The sequence below is a fragment of the Nesoenas mayeri genome (genome assembly GCF_963082525.1).
Source record: "Nesoenas mayeri genome assembly, chromosome: 1".
NCBI classification, from domain to species: domain Eukaryota; kingdom Metazoa; phylum Chordata; class Aves; order Columbiformes; family Columbidae; genus Nesoenas; species Nesoenas mayeri.
Genome location: NC_137541.1, coordinates 191,080,649 through 191,100,478, shown reverse-complemented (window position 1 = coordinate 191,100,478; position 19,830 = coordinate 191,080,649). Strand labels below are relative to the sequence as shown.

Below are 19,830 nucleotides of genomic sequence, written 5' to 3'. Positions count from 1 at the left end.
TGGGGCTGGGAGGGCAGGAGAGCACCCAGCCCTGGAGGACAGCTACTGCCCCAAGCCTGTCAGCATTTCCACTCTTTCACACACATCTCAACTTCAGACAGGGATTACATCACTTTAACCACTTTTCTCACATTTAAAAAAGTCAAAATTAGTCAAAACAAAAACAGCAACCATGTGTGCTTAGGGATGTGAGCAGAGGAATAAGGATAAACAAATCTGCTGTCTTGCATATCCTACCAGCAGTTCGTCTCAGCGTGATCCTCAAAAACAGCAGGGTGCCATGCCTCAGCTTTTATCAAACAACATTTATAGGACACTCCACATTCCCTACCAGCAGACCACAAAGAATCAACAGGGAACTAATAGGCTGTCCTTTATTTTTGAAATGTTAGGGTCCAGCTTACTAAAAAAAATACTATGATGTATTTTGTTTTGTTTTGTTTTGCTTTATAGCATGGGAAAGAATGAATGAGAAGTGACCCATGCAGGCTTACTTATGAAAAATTACAGTTTGTATTACAGGCATGTTTATGAAAACAACTGTCTGCAAGGACAATTACCCTTCAAAATCACAGTTCTGCATCTGCATGGACACATAAAGTTTGCTGTAAAGTCTGTTTTAAGGGAATGTCAGTTTTTCAGTATCTGAAGAGGGAAGGCAGGGTCTAGTATGTCTAGACAGATGTGTTCAGGGGTGTTGTCCCTAGACAGCAAAGGATATATGGCCTTTAAAGAAGACAAAGATTGGCTTTGCTATAAAAGAACAAGCCACTTCCTGGAGAGGAAGATGCACTGATTTTTTAGGAAAATACAGACATATTGTGAGCTCCAAGGAACAGCGATCTGGAGAGGAAGGAAGAGGCTGCGATGTGAGGACTAAACATTACCTACCTATAAACATTACGTACCTATAAACTGTAATTAAAGCTCATAGCCTGTTATAAAGGAGTCTTTGTACAATCTTCACCTAGATGACAAGAAGCAAATGCTTTATTTTATGTCTTTATTGTTTTCCTCTTCTGCTTCTCTCCTGCCTGAAGAAAAAAATCAAAACCAAAACAGAAATGACAAAACACCACCTTGTAAAATACACCTGTAATGTGGATTTCACTGATAGTAAGGAGGAAAACCAAGGCAGAATATGCATTTGAACAGAAGCAAAAGGCTCTTCACTCAGGAAAAGACAAAAAAAGTAAGAAACTATAGTGATAGCCTGATAACAAAGGGGAATTTCCCAATGAGGTGCCATGACTCCATGCTTAGACACTGGTTCTCTGGACTCTCAAAGTTTCAAGAAAAAGTTGGTGCTGTTGCATTCACAGAGTTCATATAGAAAATAAGAAATGTTTTCCAAATTTTTAATAACATATTTTGCAAATTCAGTACGTTAATTTTGCTACAGAAATATTCTCAGAATAGCAAATAAAATATGTGAGAGGTAGACAACGGAAAACTGGTTTTTAGCTTTCATATTCCAGTAAGTGAACACATAACATCCTCCCTTTGGCTGTAAGATAGCTATATTCTCTTATATTTGATTGTGAATAAGCACAGATACAGGTTCAAGGGGTTCTCTTCCATGATTCATGCTCTGGTTTTTAAATTCTCAACAAATGTATTGAGCTGGGTTTCTTCCTGTATCATTTTCCAAATGACATAATTATTTCAGCAATATTATGAAGACTAATGTATTATTGCAACTCAGTAGCTTGTGGTCTTAAAATGTTAGGAAAGGAAGTGAGGGGGAGGACAGATGTAAACTCCTTTGAACAGAGAAATAATCCTGAAATCTACTCTTGTCTTTCTTATCACCTAACATTCATCTCTTATTATGTTCAAATATGCCAGACAGTGGTTAATAATAGATAAGTGTATCCAGAAGGTCAAACACATCATTTCATGCTCCTTATCTATGTAATCTTCATTCAGAGGAATTCTCTTCTTCTTCTGGAATCTGGGGCAACCTTTCTGGAAACTGCAGTGATAGCAAACTCAGTAAGTTGTCGGTGCCCACAACATGTGTGAGTTGTGGCTGGAAGCTGAGCAGTTGTAGATATCGACTAACAGCGGATTTTTCCCATGATATCTGTCATTAGGCTGAAGCAAGCATGAGATCATGGCACATTGAGTACAAAATGAAGGATGAATAACTTCACGAGGCTTTAAGGAGAACTGCCAGAAAAGGTGTGGGAAAAAGTGGCACTGAAACAGAATAGCAGATTAATGCATTAGCCTCTCATTGTCAGACTAGTAAGAAGGTAGATGAGATAATTAATGAATTGGTGGTCTTCATTTAGCAGACTTTTGGGTATGTAGCTCAAAGACAGAATGCAACTTTTAGTCTGCCTTTGAAAATCATCCAGGAAAAGGCAGAAGCACAATTTTAAAGCTGGATCTGAGGACTGCTTCAAGAAATAAAAAAAACATTTGGCAGGCAGAACTAAATACGGGTCATGTAAAATGCTAAAGTACACCTGATATCTATAGTCTTCTCTTTACTTAAAGAGTGGGAAAACACTCATCTCTAGAGCTTTTGAAACACACTGGATATGTTCTGTTTCGAGAATTTTGTGATTAACACCAGCACAGACTACCTATTGCCTCTGCGTGGTAGCTACATGTGAGGACTGCTGCTTTAAGTCTTGTGTTCATAAAAATGTGTGTGAAATAAGAGAGAATATAAGCATATTCAGAAATATCTCCCTTTCTGAGGGACAGAATAGTTGAAACATCTTAGCACCCAATCCTAATGTTACTTCTCAGTATATAATGAAAATAAAGTTGTTTCTCCTGGACACAGAGTAGATCCATATGTCCCCTCGTGGCTATAAAAATAAAATTCCGATCTCCCTTAGTCAAATCTTGTGCACTGAGGAGCTACAATACAGCACACCCTTTAGGGCATAATCCTTATTTATGCTTTTTAGACAGAAATATCCCAGAGGAGAAGGCTCCAGACACTCTTCCTTCCTCTCTTTTTCAAAGGATTTTTTTCATCTTTTTAGGATGGTCAGCATGTTGTTCTCAAACAGAAGCAAAAAAGCTCTACCTTTTACTACAAGCAGATTTCTTGAGGGAAAAGAAGATTTGGAAGAAAATAATAGTAATAGTTTTAATGTAGATATTCATGAGATCTGGTGTAGATCCAATTTCTGTTTAGAGCAGACCCCCTCCAAAATGAGTATTCTGCCTCAGTTTTCAAGCAGACTGATAAGGTGCAACATGGCAGAAGGTTGAATGGCAATTTTGAAGAAAACTGTAGAACTGGAAATGTCTATTTCCAAGGTGGCAGAAAAAATTTTAAAAGCTGAAAAGCCTAAACTGAATCATCTTCATTCTCCAATACTCAAAGAACCAGAACAGTAATCACAAATCTTATAATAAGGATTTTCAATAAATCGTGAAGATTTGTAGTGGTTCTATCTATTGGCTACACCTAGAAGCTATATTTAAGAAAGAGAAGGAAATGGTATTCTAGATAACAAGGAAGTCAATAATCTGACAATATCAATATGGATAATTTTAGAATAAACTTTGAAGGAGAGAATAATTAGGCATTGGGTAATTGGAAAATAACACAGACTGAAAAATGGATCTTCAAAAGGAGGCTGTGTCAAAGCGATATAATAGCCTTCTTTGACTGCGTGAAGGAGGTTTTTAAAATATACAGCTCTCCTCTAGTATAATTGTAATGTCATATTTGATACAATGTCACACAGAAAAATATTGTTTAAGATGGAGAAGAGTGTTAATTGTAGAATTGAAATTTGAATAAAATATTACTCAGAGAGAAGACTATAAATGAAGTGCCTTGAAAAGGGATGATCCAGGATATATTGGACTTCCTCAGGGACTGCTTTTAGAATTAGTCTTATTTAATATTTCCATAACTGATGGTCTCACAAGAAGTAGGAATATACTAATTAAAGTCAATGGTAGCCCAAAAAGTCAGGTCTCAAACCAGAGGAACCTCAGACTAATGACACATGAATTACATTAGAATAATAGAAATGTAACAGAATAAAACCAGGTTATTGATTAGAGAATAAGAACAAGACTTTCTGCAGCAAACTAGGAGCTTGACAATTGAAAATCTCTGGTGAGAGGAAAGCCTGAGAGTAGCCTATGAAGCACCAGTGTGACGCAACTATGAACAAAAGCAAATGTGATCCTGTGTGAGAAGAACTCTGTGACTGTAGCTGTGTAGGCACTGATGTGGCCTCATCTGAAGGACTCCACGAAAGTGTGACTACTCATTTTCAAGAAATGTAAAACTGAAGCATGTTCTGGGAATGGTTACTGGGATTATCACAGATATTCTGGAGGCTTCATGTCCTCTTCATGTAGCAAGGACCATGTGAGTTAAAGGCCAGCATAGCCATCAGAACAAATAGGCATAAACTGGCTGTAAATTATTTCTGCTGAGAGATGAAGTTGCATGATGACCAGAGCAATGACATTTCCACACAGCCACCCAGAATAAGACCAGTCAAGGAAGAAGGAAGAGGAATGGGATCAAGTGAACTTAATATGCAAGTTTATTAAGATGTTATGAAAATAATTATGTAGCATGTCTCTTTGTAACAGCAGTGGACAGGACTCAGTGAGCCAAGAGGAGTCCTTGAATCCAAATGCGATCCTATGTCGATCTCCCTTCCCCCTCCTTGTCTCCCTTGAGCCCATATATGACTTTGATCTGCCCACTCTGATCCTCCACCACAAAGGTATTCACACAAATTTATTCTCAGAGGAGGATATGACAGTCTCTCTTGAAATGTCCACTGTATATATTTCCCAAACCCTTTCAGGACTGTTTGCTTCTTTGAATAAATGGCTTGGGGTTTGTATTTCCGGTAATCTTTTACAACTTAAAAAATCCTTCTGAAGAAGAAACCACACAAGTTTTCACAGTTCATTTGCATCTTTATTCCAGCCTCGTTCTAATTCTTTAATTTTTCTCTCTCTCTCTTTTTTTTTTTTTTTTTACCTGGAAGGTCACTCTGAATCCAATTCACAATCTTCCTTTACAAAAACAGAGTTCATAACTTCTTCTGGAAGTAAAACCAGACAATTTGCCTGATGGTATTAATTTCTTTCCTTTCTCTTTAGTTTTAGTTGAATATGTTAAATGTGTTAAATAACCTCTACCAACATTGTCATGGCATGTGCTTCAATAACTTTATGCAAATAAACTTGTATCAGCTATGTGCTCCAACATTCTTTACTTAGCAAGTATAGTGCGGCCACTGTTCAAATTCAATGACAGTTTCTATCACAAGCTTTTCCTAATGGTGCTATAGAAACCAAATAGGAAATCTCATTGTAAAACAAAGTTCCAGCAGCACATTTTCAGCATCTTTCAATGATAAACCCGATCATAGGAACATGATTTAAGCTGTTAGTATAACACATATAATAAAAAAGTAATTCATGTACTAAACCGGGTAGCTGTAGAGACTTAGAATTAAGACATGCAATACAAAAAACAACAACAAAAAAGTTAAGCCCATTGTGTGGAAAACTTACAGTAAGGAAGTATGAATAAAATAATCCATGGGAAATGTATAATCATAGTTTCCATAAAAACTAACAAAAATAAAATTCATAATACATTATTTTCTCCATAGAAAAAATTAACTGCCAACACCCTTTACAATATAATAATGCTGAATTTCATAGAAGCTTTTCCTGAAGAAATGTTGTAATAGTTCTTCTGTACAAAAACAACATTGCTGCTTTGCTCCAGTCTTCACTCAGTGAAGTCCACTCTGTTGGATCATTGCATCCGGGTGGAACCCTCTGAAATTCAAATGAACTCCCTGTAAGTGTCAGGGTTTGCATACAGGCTGCTTGCTGTAAGCTACAGCTTCTGTTCACCTGTTTGTGAGCAAACTGCAGTTTTTCTATCAGAAATGAGTAATCAGATTCAAACCTAAGCCCAAGCTTGGCCAAAATTCAGGAGGCTCTAGACCCATTTCTGATTTTGCTGGCTACACCTGGGCATGCTGGCTCACATCTTGAGGAGTTCAGCACCTAATTACCTTTGAAGATCTGCGCCTTAACTATTTCTAAGCCAGCCATCACCACAGTATCCATGTGACAACTGACAGGATTCTTAAGAAGCACTTCGTGGCTGGATCAGAAATTTGTCAACTTTTGTTTTAAAATGACACAAAAAGTACATGGAAAAAATGTTGTGTTGATGGTTTCTCAGAGTGAAAAGAAACATTATTTTTAATTATGCACGTGTTTTTGCTGAAAACGTCAGTTTTCTGTGTGAAATGCCAACTTTTCAGTTTGGTAATTATTGGCTCATTTATTGTCTTCAGCTGTAAGAGGAAATTAGGGTAACTTCTGATTATCTTGCTGCTTAATGGATATGGTTATGAGTCAGAGCGGTCTCAGATTCCCCTTTTGCTTTTAGGCATTTTGGCAAACTCCTGACTAATTTTTTTTTTTCTTGTACAGTAGCAGGAATGGGAAGTACTGTTCCATTCAATTCCTTCAGCTGTGACTACTACTAATTATTTTCAAGGTTTCCCTTAGGAAGACGCTCTCACAGGAAACATGCTTCTAGTCTCACCTATGTGTGCAGGATGGTGATGCTTCTGGGAGGCAAAACACTCCAGGCCAAGGAAGAAGACCAAATTGTTTTTTTCTGTAAATTCTTGTGAGGGGGTTGGTTTCAATGCCAAAAAAAGAGTTTGTGGAGCACTGACATCCTGACTACATGAATGCTGGATAGGTTAAACATTGGACTCAGGCTCAAGGATTAGTTTAATACAGTCGCAAGGAGGTAAAAGAGTTTACTGAAAAGTTATCTATCTATTGATAGGGAAATACTTCTACCGGCATTACCTCTGGTGCTGCCCATATAGCTTCAGCTGTTGCATATACATTGTTTTTTACCTTTCGACCCTGTTTTTCCCTAATTCTCTTAACAGTCGAGTGAAGAGAAAAAGTACTGGAAAGAAGCCGCACCACCCAACTCCGAGCTCCCGAGCAAGCTCTGCGGAGGGCGGCAGGTTGGGGCTGTTTGGCTCCTGAGCATCCCCTAGTGACCGGCTGCCCCACTGCAGCCTCCTGCAGCTCCGAGCCCGCAGGAGGAGCGAACCCCAGGTTTCTCCGAGCCCGAAAGACCGATTCCTACAAATAAAGAAAGTACAGACACCAGTCCTGGACTTACAAAAGCTCTGGTGCGCTACAGAATAAGTCATCACTTCAAGATAACAAGGACTTCTTTTTAATCCAAGTATGTATCCTGTCTTAAAAACCAACTGGCATCTCTTGTTTGATCTGCCGAAACAGGAACTGAAGATACTTCTACAGATATACTACTTTTCACTTAAAATTAGCTAATAACTTATAAATCAAATAATGAAAGAAGGGATTGTTACTATTATTTCCCCACTGGATGCTGCAGCCTGTTAATAGAGTTTATATTTCATAGACAGATAACTGTGTATTTTTTTTGGTCACCCATTTAACTAACTGCTTGCTGTATTTGAAAGAGGAGGATGGGTAAATGGGTAAGTTTTGACTCAAGAAAACCCTGCAAGCAGTAGAGATTGCTGGTAAACAAACAGGAAAAAAATCATCCGCTTTGGCAATATATGAGATTCTTTATTTTTTTTTTTCTCCCTGCAACAGCAACTATATTTTTTTTTTCCTAAATACTTTCACCAGCTTCAGGAAAGGGTGGGTTAGAGTTTCCTGAGCCTTTTCAGAACATGGTTTTAACGTAGCCGTGTTTTCAGAAGAGCCCCTAGAGAGTCTTGTTTTGGAACACTCTGACGCCTACACATTATTATCTTTGCTACATTTTGCAGTTTTGCGTGAAATTTATTTTTAATCTTTAACAAAAACATGCCCCTGTTTATCTTAAATTCAGAAAGGGTTTAATAATTTAAAACAAAATAACTTTTTAAATAATTAGATTTACAATGAATGCCAAAACATAAAAGTATAAAGCAACTTAACAAGAAAGGACTTCTTAAAGATCAAAGAAAATGTGTTTATTTGATTTGATTCAAAACAAATAAAAAGTACTTTCACTTTAACAGGTTATAACTGGCTGTTGACAGAAACCAGTGAAAGAGTTTCCCAGCCCCACAGGATAAAGGTTTTCTTCTGATAGAGGTTCACGTACTCAGAACAGATTGCCCAGTGATACGTCAAAGGAATTATATTTTGAGAAGTGACAAAGCTGCATCAGTATGAAAAAAGGTGAATAAAAAGGCAAGTTTCCTCAGACAACACACTCCTTTTGCTGTTATTAAGTAGGACTGATGGTGTAAATCAATGGGAAATGTACAGACCTCTCCTGAAACGGTGCTATGTTGGGATCTGGGCAAGAAAAACCTAAGTAATGGAAACAGGAATTTGCTTTAAGCCAGGCTGTCTAAAACTTTGTTTAATGAGGTTTTATGTTTGTTAATACCAATTTAACTGCTAAAAGAGCATTTCAAACAGTATGGGCTTTTTCTAAAGAGTAAACAATTTCCTCATTACTAAAAGATAAAAGAATTCATGGTCTAAAGATCACTTGGAACCCCAGTGAAGTCCCTCAGCTAAACCAAAGAGACCAGACTCGACATTCCAGAAATGCTGAGGTAAAAAACATCCAGAAAATATTCAAAACATTAATACATGTTGACCTTCTCTACACAAAATGATGAAAAATCAATTATTAAAAAAAATCATAATTTGCAGTTATCTTTAAAAGCCATATGTGAAATTAATTACTCTAACTTTAAAGAAGTAATCATTTTAGAAGAGAAGTACTTATTTTCACTCTAATTTTAGCATGTCCACATACTCTGGAGACTATGTCCACATACTCTTTTAAGAGTGTCCCCATACAAGAACGGCCTCTTTAGCAGCCACAGTCATTGCATCCCACTTTCCAGTCAGTTACCATCAGTCTGGAAGATGTCTTCACACAGACTTTTCAGACCTGCACGTCAGGCCCGAAGTCGCGATGAACGGAGACAAATCCACTTGGTGGCCGGTCACGAGTGGTGTTCCCCAGGGCTCACTATTGGGGCCAGTTCTGTTTAATCTCTTTATCAATGATCTGGATGAGGTGACCAATTGCACCCTCAGTAAGTTTGCAGATGATACCAAGCTGAGTGGAAGTATTGATCTGCTGGAGGGTAGGATGGCCCTACAGAGGGATCTGAACCAGCTGGATCGTTGGGCTGAGGCCACTGGTAGGAGGTTTAACAAGGTCAAGTGCCAGGTCCTCCACTTCAGTCACAACAACCTCAGGCAGGGCTACAGGCTCAGGGAAGAGTGGCTGGAAAGCTGTCTGGCAGAGAGGGATCTGGGGGTGCTGATTGATAGCTGGCTGAATATGAGCCAGAAGTGTGCCCAGGTGGCCAAAAAGGCCAACAGCATTCTAGCTTGTATCAGGAATAGTGTGGCCAGCAGGAATAAGGAAGTGTGCCACTGCACTTGGCACTGGTGAGGTCCTGTGTTTGGGTTTGGGCCTCTCATCATAATAAGGACGTTGAAATACTAGAGCGAGTGCAGAGGACGGTGACAAAGCTGGTGAGGGGACTTGAGCACAAGTCTTATTCCATGAACACTTCCCGGCAGGCAGCCTTCAGCACACATTGCCTGCATGGGAGGCTGCTGCCCTGGGATTCCTATTTGCACTCTGGTGAGCCCGGTGCTGGGGGCAGCCTTGAAATGACCTGCAACACAGAGGGTAGCCAGACCTACTGCTTCTGAGCAGCCAAAGCACTCATCGCTCACCACATGCTCTCATTTCTGATCAAAGGTTTGGTCAGCCTGATAGTTGCTCATGTAACTCTTATTAACTTGCAGTGGGGCCACAGAGAGGAATGACTCAGTCATCCACGACTGAGATGCTCACTTTAAGATCATTAAAACCAAGGTAGTTGTAAAAGAAAAAGTTGCTTGAATTTAAAATACTAGTAATTTTATGAGAAAATATGTGTGTGATTTGTTTTTATGTCTGGAAGTTTTCCCTAGCGTGAAAGCCTTTAAAGGAAAACCAGATCTTTCTTGCAATGTATGTTCTTTTATGTTATGCAGCCTCGTCTGTGGACTGCAGTGATGTCAAAAATGTACATGGAGTGATTGCATCCTGTCTGTGTCCTGCAAGAATGACTTTGAAATTAAGATGTTTCATCTCTACAGTCATATCCTGATCAACAAACTCAGTCAATAAATAAATACATTTAGTGACAAACCTAGCTTTTTCTGTAAGCTGCAGTTAAACAGGAACTTGATTTGTTTTTTGTATTCACATCTATTCTATAATAATGAATCCAAACCCACAATATCCGAGTACCCATTATAAGATCAGAGAAACCTTTGTGGTACCCATTTTCCTAAAAATGATTTTAAAAAACCAGTCCTCCATTCTTGTTCTTTTGAAGTCTTTGCTTTAAGTCTAAGAACTGAATACAAAGGGCTAGAACTGTGGTTGAGAATGTTGGGTTTTTTTTAAGTAGTGAATCGATTTTGCCCAAGAAAAGGGAAAACAGAGTATAAACATGTCAATTTTAAAGTACTTTTTTCCACAGCTGAGTGTGCGATTAAATCTTTTTTGTATGTGTGGGTTTTTTTGTTTGTTTGTTTTTTTGTTGGTGGGTTGTTTGTTGTTGTTGGTTTTTTTTTTTTTTTTTTTGTAAAATGTGGTGTCTGATTGTTGCACATGAAATTTGTAGCACCAGGGCAGTTTAGGGCAAAATCTTAAAGGGCTGAATGAGCTACAGATCTCAGAAGAAATCTATAAGTGACACACCAGACACACACCTTTGGCTATGCATTGAAGTATGTGGAAAACTTCTCATGATTGTTGGAAAGTCTTTCAAAGTTCTTTAACTGCAAGCCAATATTAACCTTGTTACCATACTGTCATTGTTGCTATTAACACCTGCCTACTAAGCCAGCATTTACACATCGTTTTCAAAATTAATTTCCAGAGATTAACTTGCCACGGCCTGTCCCTGCCCATCACTGGCAGGAGGCCAGGGCCCTGAGGGCTGCCCGAGGTCCCTGGCACAGCAGTGCAACCGCCACCTCTGGTTCACACAGCACTGCCCAGGGACGCTCCATGGCTGGCCCAGCGCGCAAGGCCGTGTTTACCTCAGGAATCACCGCTGCGTTGCTTCACCACCTCAGTGCTGGGACACTGCAGAGATCACCCAGGCTGTCTGCTTTTGCTTGCCTGCGGCCCACCAACAGGGTGGGTTTGACAGAGAAGAGCACCCCAAACCCAACACCCCACCAGCCAACTCCAGTTACTGCTGGGGGGCAGGGTGCTACCAGAGCAGCTGGGGTTTGCCGGCATGTGGGAACAGAGTGGTAAGCCTACGAGCAACACCCCTGGACGCAGGCAAGGAGGGCGCAGGGCCGGCAAGGTAACCCTGACCCCTCGCACCACCGAACAATCCGCCACCGACCGCCACCCCCCGGGCGCAGGCGCGGCCCCGCCCCTGCATGCGAGGCCCCGCCCCTCTCCGCGCAGCAGCTGGGCGGGCGCGCTGCCGTTCCCTCCCTGCGTCTGACGCGACGCGCTGGGGTGGAGCGGAAGTGAGAAGGCGGAGGAGGCGGAAGTGGCACTGTGCGTGAGGCCAAGATGGTGAGTGCGGGCAGGTAGCGGCGTCGAGTGGGCGCCGAGACGCTGGTTTCGCCGGGGGGACGGACCGGCGCAGGCGTGTACCTGTCTGCTGCGCCCCCCGCTTTGGGGTCCCGGGGGTGGCAGCTGTTGGGCGAGGGGCGCTGGGGCCGTGCTGAGTCATGGGGGTCTGGCGCGGCCGGGGCGGGCGCTTGTGCTGCCGGCTCGGGGCGCCTCAGCGGAAGTGGGGGCGGCGTCCCCCGTCCCCCCGGCAAGGGCTGCTCTCCGCTCGGCGTCCCCATGGACGTGGGGTTAAAACCCTTGTCCTGGGAACGGGGCGGGGGACGGGCAGGCCGAGGCCCCGGTGATCCCCAGCCCAGGGGCTTCGTGCGCGACATCTCCCGCGGGGGGAGGTCGTGTCACCGTCCTCTGGTAGCTGGCAGCCGTGTGACCACCTAAGAGGAACTGAAGACTGGCGTGGCTTGAGAGTGTTGCTTTTGGGGAGTATTTAATGGCCTTTCCCATATGTTTGACTTTCACTTTGATCTTCCCTCTTATTGCATCTCCCAGGTAATGTGTCTCTTTCATGTTGCCACAGCGATCTCAGAAAGGCCTGGTCATTGTTGAGGAGGTTAGCTGGTAGATCCTTTATATGTATGTAATAACCAGTATTTTAGGGTTTTCCAGTAGCTGTTAGGTTCTTGACGGTTAACACATTCATACGAAAGACCTTAACTGCAAGGATGAATTTTCTGTTTGATCCAGCAGTGCTGCTGAGGGAAACTCCTGCATTGAACAGCTCATCACTGTCACCTTCTAGAGATTATTGGTCTCACCTTCCAGAATTTATTATACATTAGCCTGTTGGTGGAGCAATTTGTATGAGCAATCCTAAAATCACTTAAATGAAATCACACAAGTTTGCTTGAAATTAGTGGTCTGCATTAAGATGGCTTTACTTAGTAGGTCTCTGGAGGTGTGTTTTTCTGGTCTTCTGCTACAAGGTATTGTTTTTCCTTGCTCTTTCTGTTAACTGGCATAATAAACAGCTTGAATACATCTTGTCTTCTTTATGGCAACCTTAAACCATGGATATAATCAATTTGATCCTACTTGATTATGTCTGTACTGAAGTAAATGACGGAACGCTCAGACATGTACCTTTCTGTCCTGTCAGCTCTGAAAGAGCTCTGAAAGAATTCAAATTCAGTGTGGATTTTGTGTTTTGGTGTTGTGTGTGGTGGCTTTTTTTTAAAGATACTATAGAGTCTTGGGCTCACCTTCAAGCAGTTTAAAAGTAGTCTTTGAGTACTTTGTGTCATTTACCTGGCTATTGCCCATACAAAAGGGGTCTGGTTCTGTTAAAGTTATCCTCACTTTTTTTGTTCCAGAATTCCAGAGGTGCTGCTTCTCTGTTGAAGGATAGTATCCTAATTCCTGAACTTTCAGCTTCAGGATCGTTTGAAGGTCATGATCTTCTGCGTAGAGGGTACGCTTTACTTTTGCTTGTTGAAATGTGCCATAGCTAATGTTGAACTTAAGAAATTGGAAGAAAGTATGTGTTGAATCTTGGCTTTTTAAAGAAGATTCTTGGAAGGTGTATCGCAAAAGCTGTAGCCTAAAGGGCACGTATGTAATCAGTTTGTCTTTCAAGTGTGAATTTTCTGTGAAACATCACCTCAGGAAGTAGATAGCATAAATGGACTTTCATCTATGTGATACTGCTCTTTATAAAAGAGATGGCAAAGTAATAATAATTATGAAATATATGCTAGTTTTAATATACATGTATATGAGTGTGCAATAGCACTGAGGAAAATGGGTAGTTTCAGCATTGCTACAAAAAGTAAAGTTAATATAGTAAAAAGAGTAGGTTTGCGTTTTGCCATTGTACATGAGTGCAAAACTATGTAATTGTCTTGGATAACGAATCTAAAATAGATTCGTGGAGTTTAAAATGTGGGTAATACAACTATGAGTGTGGGGGGGAGATATGTACAATATTCAGTTGCTAAAGCTTGGAGAGTTCTAAAATCCAGTACTTTGTAGCTTGGATGTCATTTAATCTATGATGTTTTCATTTATTACTATTTTTCTCTATTTCTGAAGGGGGTTGGGGGTTATTCCATTTTGTCAAACACAAAGAAAAAAAATGCCTGAAATTTAAGTTATTTTTTCTTCTAGTAGTGCTGCAGTTAGAGCTCTTATTTCCTACTTCACTATTAAGCGCTTTTTTTTATTATTTTTTTTATTCAAACTGTGGTGGTTGTGTGTCTCTGTGGACTGATGTTTGTATCTGAGATTAGTTTTGGAATGCAACTTTAAAAACTAATTTGAAGTTCATTTTTTTTACTTGTATTTCTAGCTTTACAAGTGTGAAAAGTGAATTGTTGCCCAGCCACCCACTGGAGCCGTCAGAAAAATATGTAAGTATAATATTAAATGTAGCCATCTTAATTCTTAATTGATTATGAAGTTTAAATTAACAATGTGGTTACTGGGATTGCTTTGTGCTGTAACAAGTAATGAGCAGGGTCTTGCCGTTAACAGAATAATGATGTTCAACAGTAGCAACATTTTATTTGTACAGATAACATTGCTGTCAACTTTGTTTAATGTTAACCTCACACTTGTAACTCTTCATTTCAAGTACGTAAGTGTGCTTCCAAGTCAGGATTTACATAGTAAGATTTAATAATCTCAGATTTATTAGCAAGTTATTTATGCATCCTATGTAGTTGAGGGAGGGCATGCCTGTCAGCTTCCCATTTTTGACTGTGTTTACCATATGTCTTCATTTTCAGACTTTTGGTCTTGGTTGTTATGAAGAAAATGCATGTTATGCCTTTGACTTGTATTTTCCTGTTGGCTTTTGAAATCCCTTTGCATGAATGTGATGATGTTCTCACAGTAGTAGACTTTTGTCATGGTGATTGAGTACAGGTTTTTAAATAAGAGGTTTTTAAATTTTTCTTTACAGTAGTGTATTGTGTGAGCATAACAGGCATGGAGTCGCTACTGTAAAAGGCAAAATTGAGACTGGATTACTCAAACTGAAGTTTAGCATTAAGCTTTTATGTTACTTTTGTGTACTTAAGTATTCACGAGCCAGCACTTTTTCATTAAAAGAACCCTCTATTAAATAGATAAGTGTGTTTTCTTCACCTTACTGATCAGTTTCAGAGCAGCTGGTAAAATTATCAGCTTTCTTTTGCTTTTCAGAATCATATGGAGTATATGTGGTGCCTTGTCTTCCAGCTTCATCAGAAAAGAAGTATTTCAAGTGTTACTGTGTATAGTCTTTCATGGCTAACAATGACATCAATTGTGGCTTTCAAGTTTGTGTTCTTAGTTTAAACTAGACTTAGCTCACAATTCATGCTGACAGAATTGTAGTAAAGTAGTGCAAAACTACACCACTTGGTGGTGTTACATGCCCTGATCGTCAAAAATAACGAAATAAAATTGCTACTACTGATGTGTAATAAAATCCAGCAAAAAGCAGTTTCAGTTTCATAACACAAATATTACTGCATCACTATCTTTCACATACATTGAAGACATATATGGCAGAATCACCTAATTTTTACATATAAGTTTAATAACCGTGTTTGTTTAAGTAGGATGTCACAAATCTCTTGTATGGCTGTACTTGAAAGTAGCTTGTTCTTAAAAAAACTATGTTTTTTTGTGATAGTTCCAGTTAAATCAAGATAAAACCAACTTTGCGACACTGAGAAATATTCAAGGACTACATGCATCTCTAAAGTTGCAGATGGAATTCAGAGCAGTGAAACAGGTAGGCATTTAACTAGCATAACTTAAACCACTTGAAGAATTTTTTGTCATAGCACATGCTTTCAGAGAGACATCTTTCTTTTTTGGTAATCTTATGTCTCCAAAAGAAATTCTTTCACTAGACTGCTTTTATTAAAACCAGACAAGCGAACATTGCAATGAACCATTTCGAGAGCAGTCAATATGCTAAAGCATTTCAGCTGCTGTTCTTTTATTGGTTAGTTGGTGAAGCCAAGACTGCTCTAGGTTTTCTGTGGACCAGCTTCTTGTAACCCTTCAGAGAAAAGCAGGAAGAATAGAGTATTCATTCCTAAAATTAGTACTCTTTGTGGAACGTATGACCTTCATGGGAAGGAACCTCTGCATTTGTAGGGAAAAAAGATGTGGGGGTCTGAAGCAGACAGTGATCAGGGAGTGGATGTAGAGTTAATATGAAGCCTGAGGCAGAGAATTTACTGCGTGCTTATGATTGTTCTGCAGCCTCTCTTGTAAGATCAGGGCAGGTCTACAGGGAGTTAAGTTCAAAAGTTTTAACTTTTAATTGGGGAGCTGAGTCTGCTTCCTTTTCCTTATCTCCTAGGATGGAGAGTAATTGGAGGGAGGCTGACTTTGTCTCTTAGGAACATGGAAAGCTCATTGGTCATAGTAAACTTCTTTTGCCTTCTTGAAGGTTTCCAAGCTATTAAGAGTTGTTTTTTCAAGTGAGCTGGAGAAATTTTATACTCCCAGTGGATCAGGTGCTACTGAACCACAGCGAGCTGTGTTAAACTTGGCAGAAATTACTGGTCCTGAACATGTCGAAGTCAGAAAGTATGTATGAAAACATCCCTTGATCTCGGCTGTGCTGTCTCAGGAGAAAAAGTCTTTTTCCTAACTTACGTTAGCACATGGCAGAAAATGAGGCGGGTGAGGGTGTCCTGCTAGTGTGTCTCTGCAGGTAGGACATGATAGGTGGGGGAGATACGGTGATTAGAAGGTTTTTCGCTCCCAGCTTCATGTTTCATGCTAGATAAACAGGTTTGCTTGTGGTTTAATTTCTCCTTTCTAAAATATTTACCGGAATAGTGTATTTAAACTTCTGTCAGTTTTGTCAGTAGTGGTTATGGAAATCTTTGACATATTTTGCATGCAAAGAGGTAGCTACGTGATAATTTTATGGTTATAAAATATGTCTGTGGTATAACTGAAGTAAATTTGTGTGTAAGGACAGATATGCCATTCTTGGCATTCTCAGAATACTTAGGATATGTCAGTCACCCAATACTGATGTCAGGGTGTAGATGTGTTTGTTGCAGTGAGCCTTCCCATCTTTATGTGATAACAGAGGAGAAAAAACAACAAACTACTTTTTTTTTAACTACACTATTTGCTGTAGTAGCAACACTGCAGTGAAAGCTACAAATCTAGTGAAAGGCTGTTCTTTTCGAAACAGAGAAACAAACAATAGAAGATGGTGGTGTCAGGTTTTTTTGTCTATGTGTGCCAGTAGTTCTGTTATTTTGTCATTGCTTTTGAAGGGAAGGAACTTTGCCTGTCACTATTCTCAGCCACTTCAGGCTGAGAAGTCCAAAGAGAAAACACCTCAATTTCAGGCTTGCAGAAACTTGAACTCTTGTTGTCTTTTTACAGGTCCAGCGTCTCCCATTTCTTCACAGCTCAAACATAGCACTGGATACTCTGAGGGGAAATGATGAATGCATCGGTTTTGAGGATATCCTTAATGGTAAATACATTTGTTTTGAATGTTATGTAAACATTTAAAGGTAAAATTTGGGAACTGTGAAGTTCTTCGCCTTTATAGGTATGAGAAACACACAAAATACAAAGAACAAATTGAATTATTAAAGGCAAAGAAGCACTAGAGGAAGGAGAAATTAATGTAGTTTAGCTGCTAGTTGTGTGGAAATTACTCTGAAATATTGAGTAAGCCAGTATTTGCTTGCAGCCTGGGTTTCTAAAGGACACTATACATTTAGGTTATTTGCCTGTTTCCCCAGAACCTTTTGAACTACTTGAACAGATTTTGACAGGTGGAGGTTACAAATATACAAAGTTTAAGTTCTGTAAATAAAAAGGAAGAAAGGTCACAGGAGAGATGCCAAACTAATGAACGAGAGATGTGACCAGGGGAAGGCTCCCTCAAACTAACTCAACAGTTTGTGTGGTGGGCTACTGACTGTTAATATGTGTAGACCAGAATAAACCTGGAAAAACAGTAAAAAAAAAATAAAAATAAAAAAATGTATTCCTAGCTGATAATTAAGGACCTGGAATGAGATAGAGGGTACTTTGAGGTGGGACTAGAGAAAGGAAAGAGCCAGAGAGGTGGTAAACTGGAAATAAGGGAGGGCTAAGTGGAATCTAGAGGCATGAGGTAAATCTGGGATTATGTTCTGAGGTGGATTTACGGGGAGCAAGGGAAGGAATTTTAGATTATTGTGGTTCAGGGAGTACAGCAATGTCAAACACAATCTATAGGAACTTGGTTATTTACTGTTGATCATAACAAGCTGTTACATATTTATAGAGTGCTGAGGAGTGAGTAGTTAGCTAAAGTGGTTTTCATAAGGTTCTATTTATTGGCTGGGGCTGGATTAGGTAATTTTGGTGTCTCTCGAGGAATGAAAGTCATTAATATGCTTCATTTATGGAAGGAAAACACAATGATACACTCATTAAAAAAACATGTATTTCTTCCAAAGTACAGTCACAACATTTTTTTTCTGGCCTTGGATTTTGTTTGTTTTTTTTTTTTTCTTTTGTATTGAAAGTTCATAGTGTCAGTATTGGTATCTGTGTCCTCTGCCCATTCCTTGATGATCGTTGAGAACAGTGGCTAATGTCAGCCATACTTTACAGAAGAAATCTTAGGGATATTTAAGGGCATATAATTTTTGTGAAACTAGGTGGTTAGGTGGAGAAGAGAAACCACAAGTATGTCCTAACCAGGAGAAAGGCAGGAGTGTGAGCTATTGTGTAGAGAAGTTGCTTTGAAAATATATGTGGGGCACCTGTAGAAAAAATCTCTAGTCAAACTTATGTTCGCTTACACAAAACTCATTCAGTCTTGAGATTCAGGCTATAGGAGACACTACTTATATAGAACTGGTTGGTTTTATTTGAAGTTTGTGTGTCCTTATGAAACACTGTTCCACATAGATGTATTGGTTATCTTATCATTGCTTTGGATAGAGACTTAAGTTAAACCTGCATTGTGCAACACTGTCAAAAATCAATTGAGTAACTGTTGCACTTAGCATTAGAAAGAAAAAAATGGTAAAAAAAAGTTCATGTTCAATGGTTATTATTGGTCTTTGTAACTTTGTAAAAGCCTCATGTTGTCAACTTTTTTTTTTCCAGATCCTTCACAGAGTGAGGTTATGGGAGAACCACACATGATGATGGAATACAAGCTTGGTTTATTGTAACAAAATGTACTCCACAAAAATGTTTTGTGTGTGTCTTTATACAGATCTAAGTACTAAATTGACACTCACAGTGTTAAACGGTCCTACAGCTATCATTTGCCTTCCTTGATGAAAAGGCACATTAAATGTTTAAAGTCCATAAATTGTTTTGTGCTTGTTGTCAATTATATAAATGTCCTGTAAGTAGGTAGTTTAAATAATGTCTCTTCGTACACTGCTCAGGACAATAGCTTAACTATGGAAATGCTATATGTGTATACAAGAATTACAAAAATACCCGCGCATTTTAAAACTGATTACTGTAGGTAAATGCATTTAACAGATGTTCTTGCTTAAGAACTTTTTAAGGGGGAAAAGGTATTTTCCATTGAGTAACAGTTTGTTAATGAAAATTTCATACACTTTTTAAAGTCTTGAATAAAAGTTTGCTGTAAATGCTGTTGCGTTCCAAAATACATTTAATTGTAAATCAAGAATCTCTTGTCCACAACACAAACAGTGTTGTTCCTTTTTTTTTTTTTTTTTTTTTTTGGCAGTATCTTTAAAGAACTTTAACTTCTGCACTGCCTATGCAATTCTGCTACATACATTTTTCTCCCCCATTGACTGTGAGTGACCCGTTAAGCTTCTCTGTAGAATCGGAAGTGTCACTGTAAGAAGGGGAGTGAAAGGTCTCTATTTTTTTCATCTGTGTCCCCAAGAGGAAACTAGAAGCATGTTCCAATTGGAGTTTAAAGAAATATTTAAAAATCCATTTGGGAACGTAATCCAGAGGAGCACTCCTAGATCTAGGTATTTCAGTATTCAGATCTTGTCTTCTGGGGGCTTTCAGGTCTGCCTTCCTACTTGCCCTGTTCCAGGAACAGGGGTGCAGGAAACAAGGAGCTATCCTACAGTTGTACATGGTTACTGGTACCTTGTAGATCCCTGACTTACGTAGTTGGCCTTTCCTAGTGTTGCCTGAAGGATGGATGCTATTGTGTCTGAGCAGAACTACATTAATACAAGGAA

At 39.4% G+C, this 19,830-nt stretch overlaps 1 protein-coding gene across 1 annotated transcript; it reads left to right on the top strand.

Annotated features, from left to right (window-relative positions):
* The first annotated feature begins 11,544 nt into the window (after window positions 1–11,544).
* On the top strand, window positions 11,545–19,258 carry POMP (proteasome maturation protein). Its single transcript, XM_080347813.1, has 6 exons — window positions 11,545–11,617; window positions 12,985–13,082; window positions 13,959–14,019; window positions 15,291–15,392; window positions 17,021–17,114; window positions 18,752–19,258. Exons 1-6 carry the CDS (start codon window positions 11,615–11,617, stop codon window positions 18,817–18,819), a joined length of 426 nt encoding a protein of 141 aa, XP_080203939.1. The 5' UTR covers window positions 11,545–11,614; the 3' UTR covers window positions 18,820–19,258.
* Window positions 19,259–19,830: the final 572 nt, after the last annotated feature.

Coding starts and splice junctions, on each gene's coding strand:
- POMP (XM_080347813.1), top strand. Junction 15,393..17,020: donor AATTCAGAGCAGTGAAACAG/GTAGGCATTTAA, acceptor GTCTTTTTACAG/GTCCAGCGTCTCCCATTTCT. Junction 17,115..18,751: donor TTTTGAGGATATCCTTAATG/GTAAATACATTT, acceptor TTTTTTTTCCAG/ATCCTTCACAGAGTGAGGTT.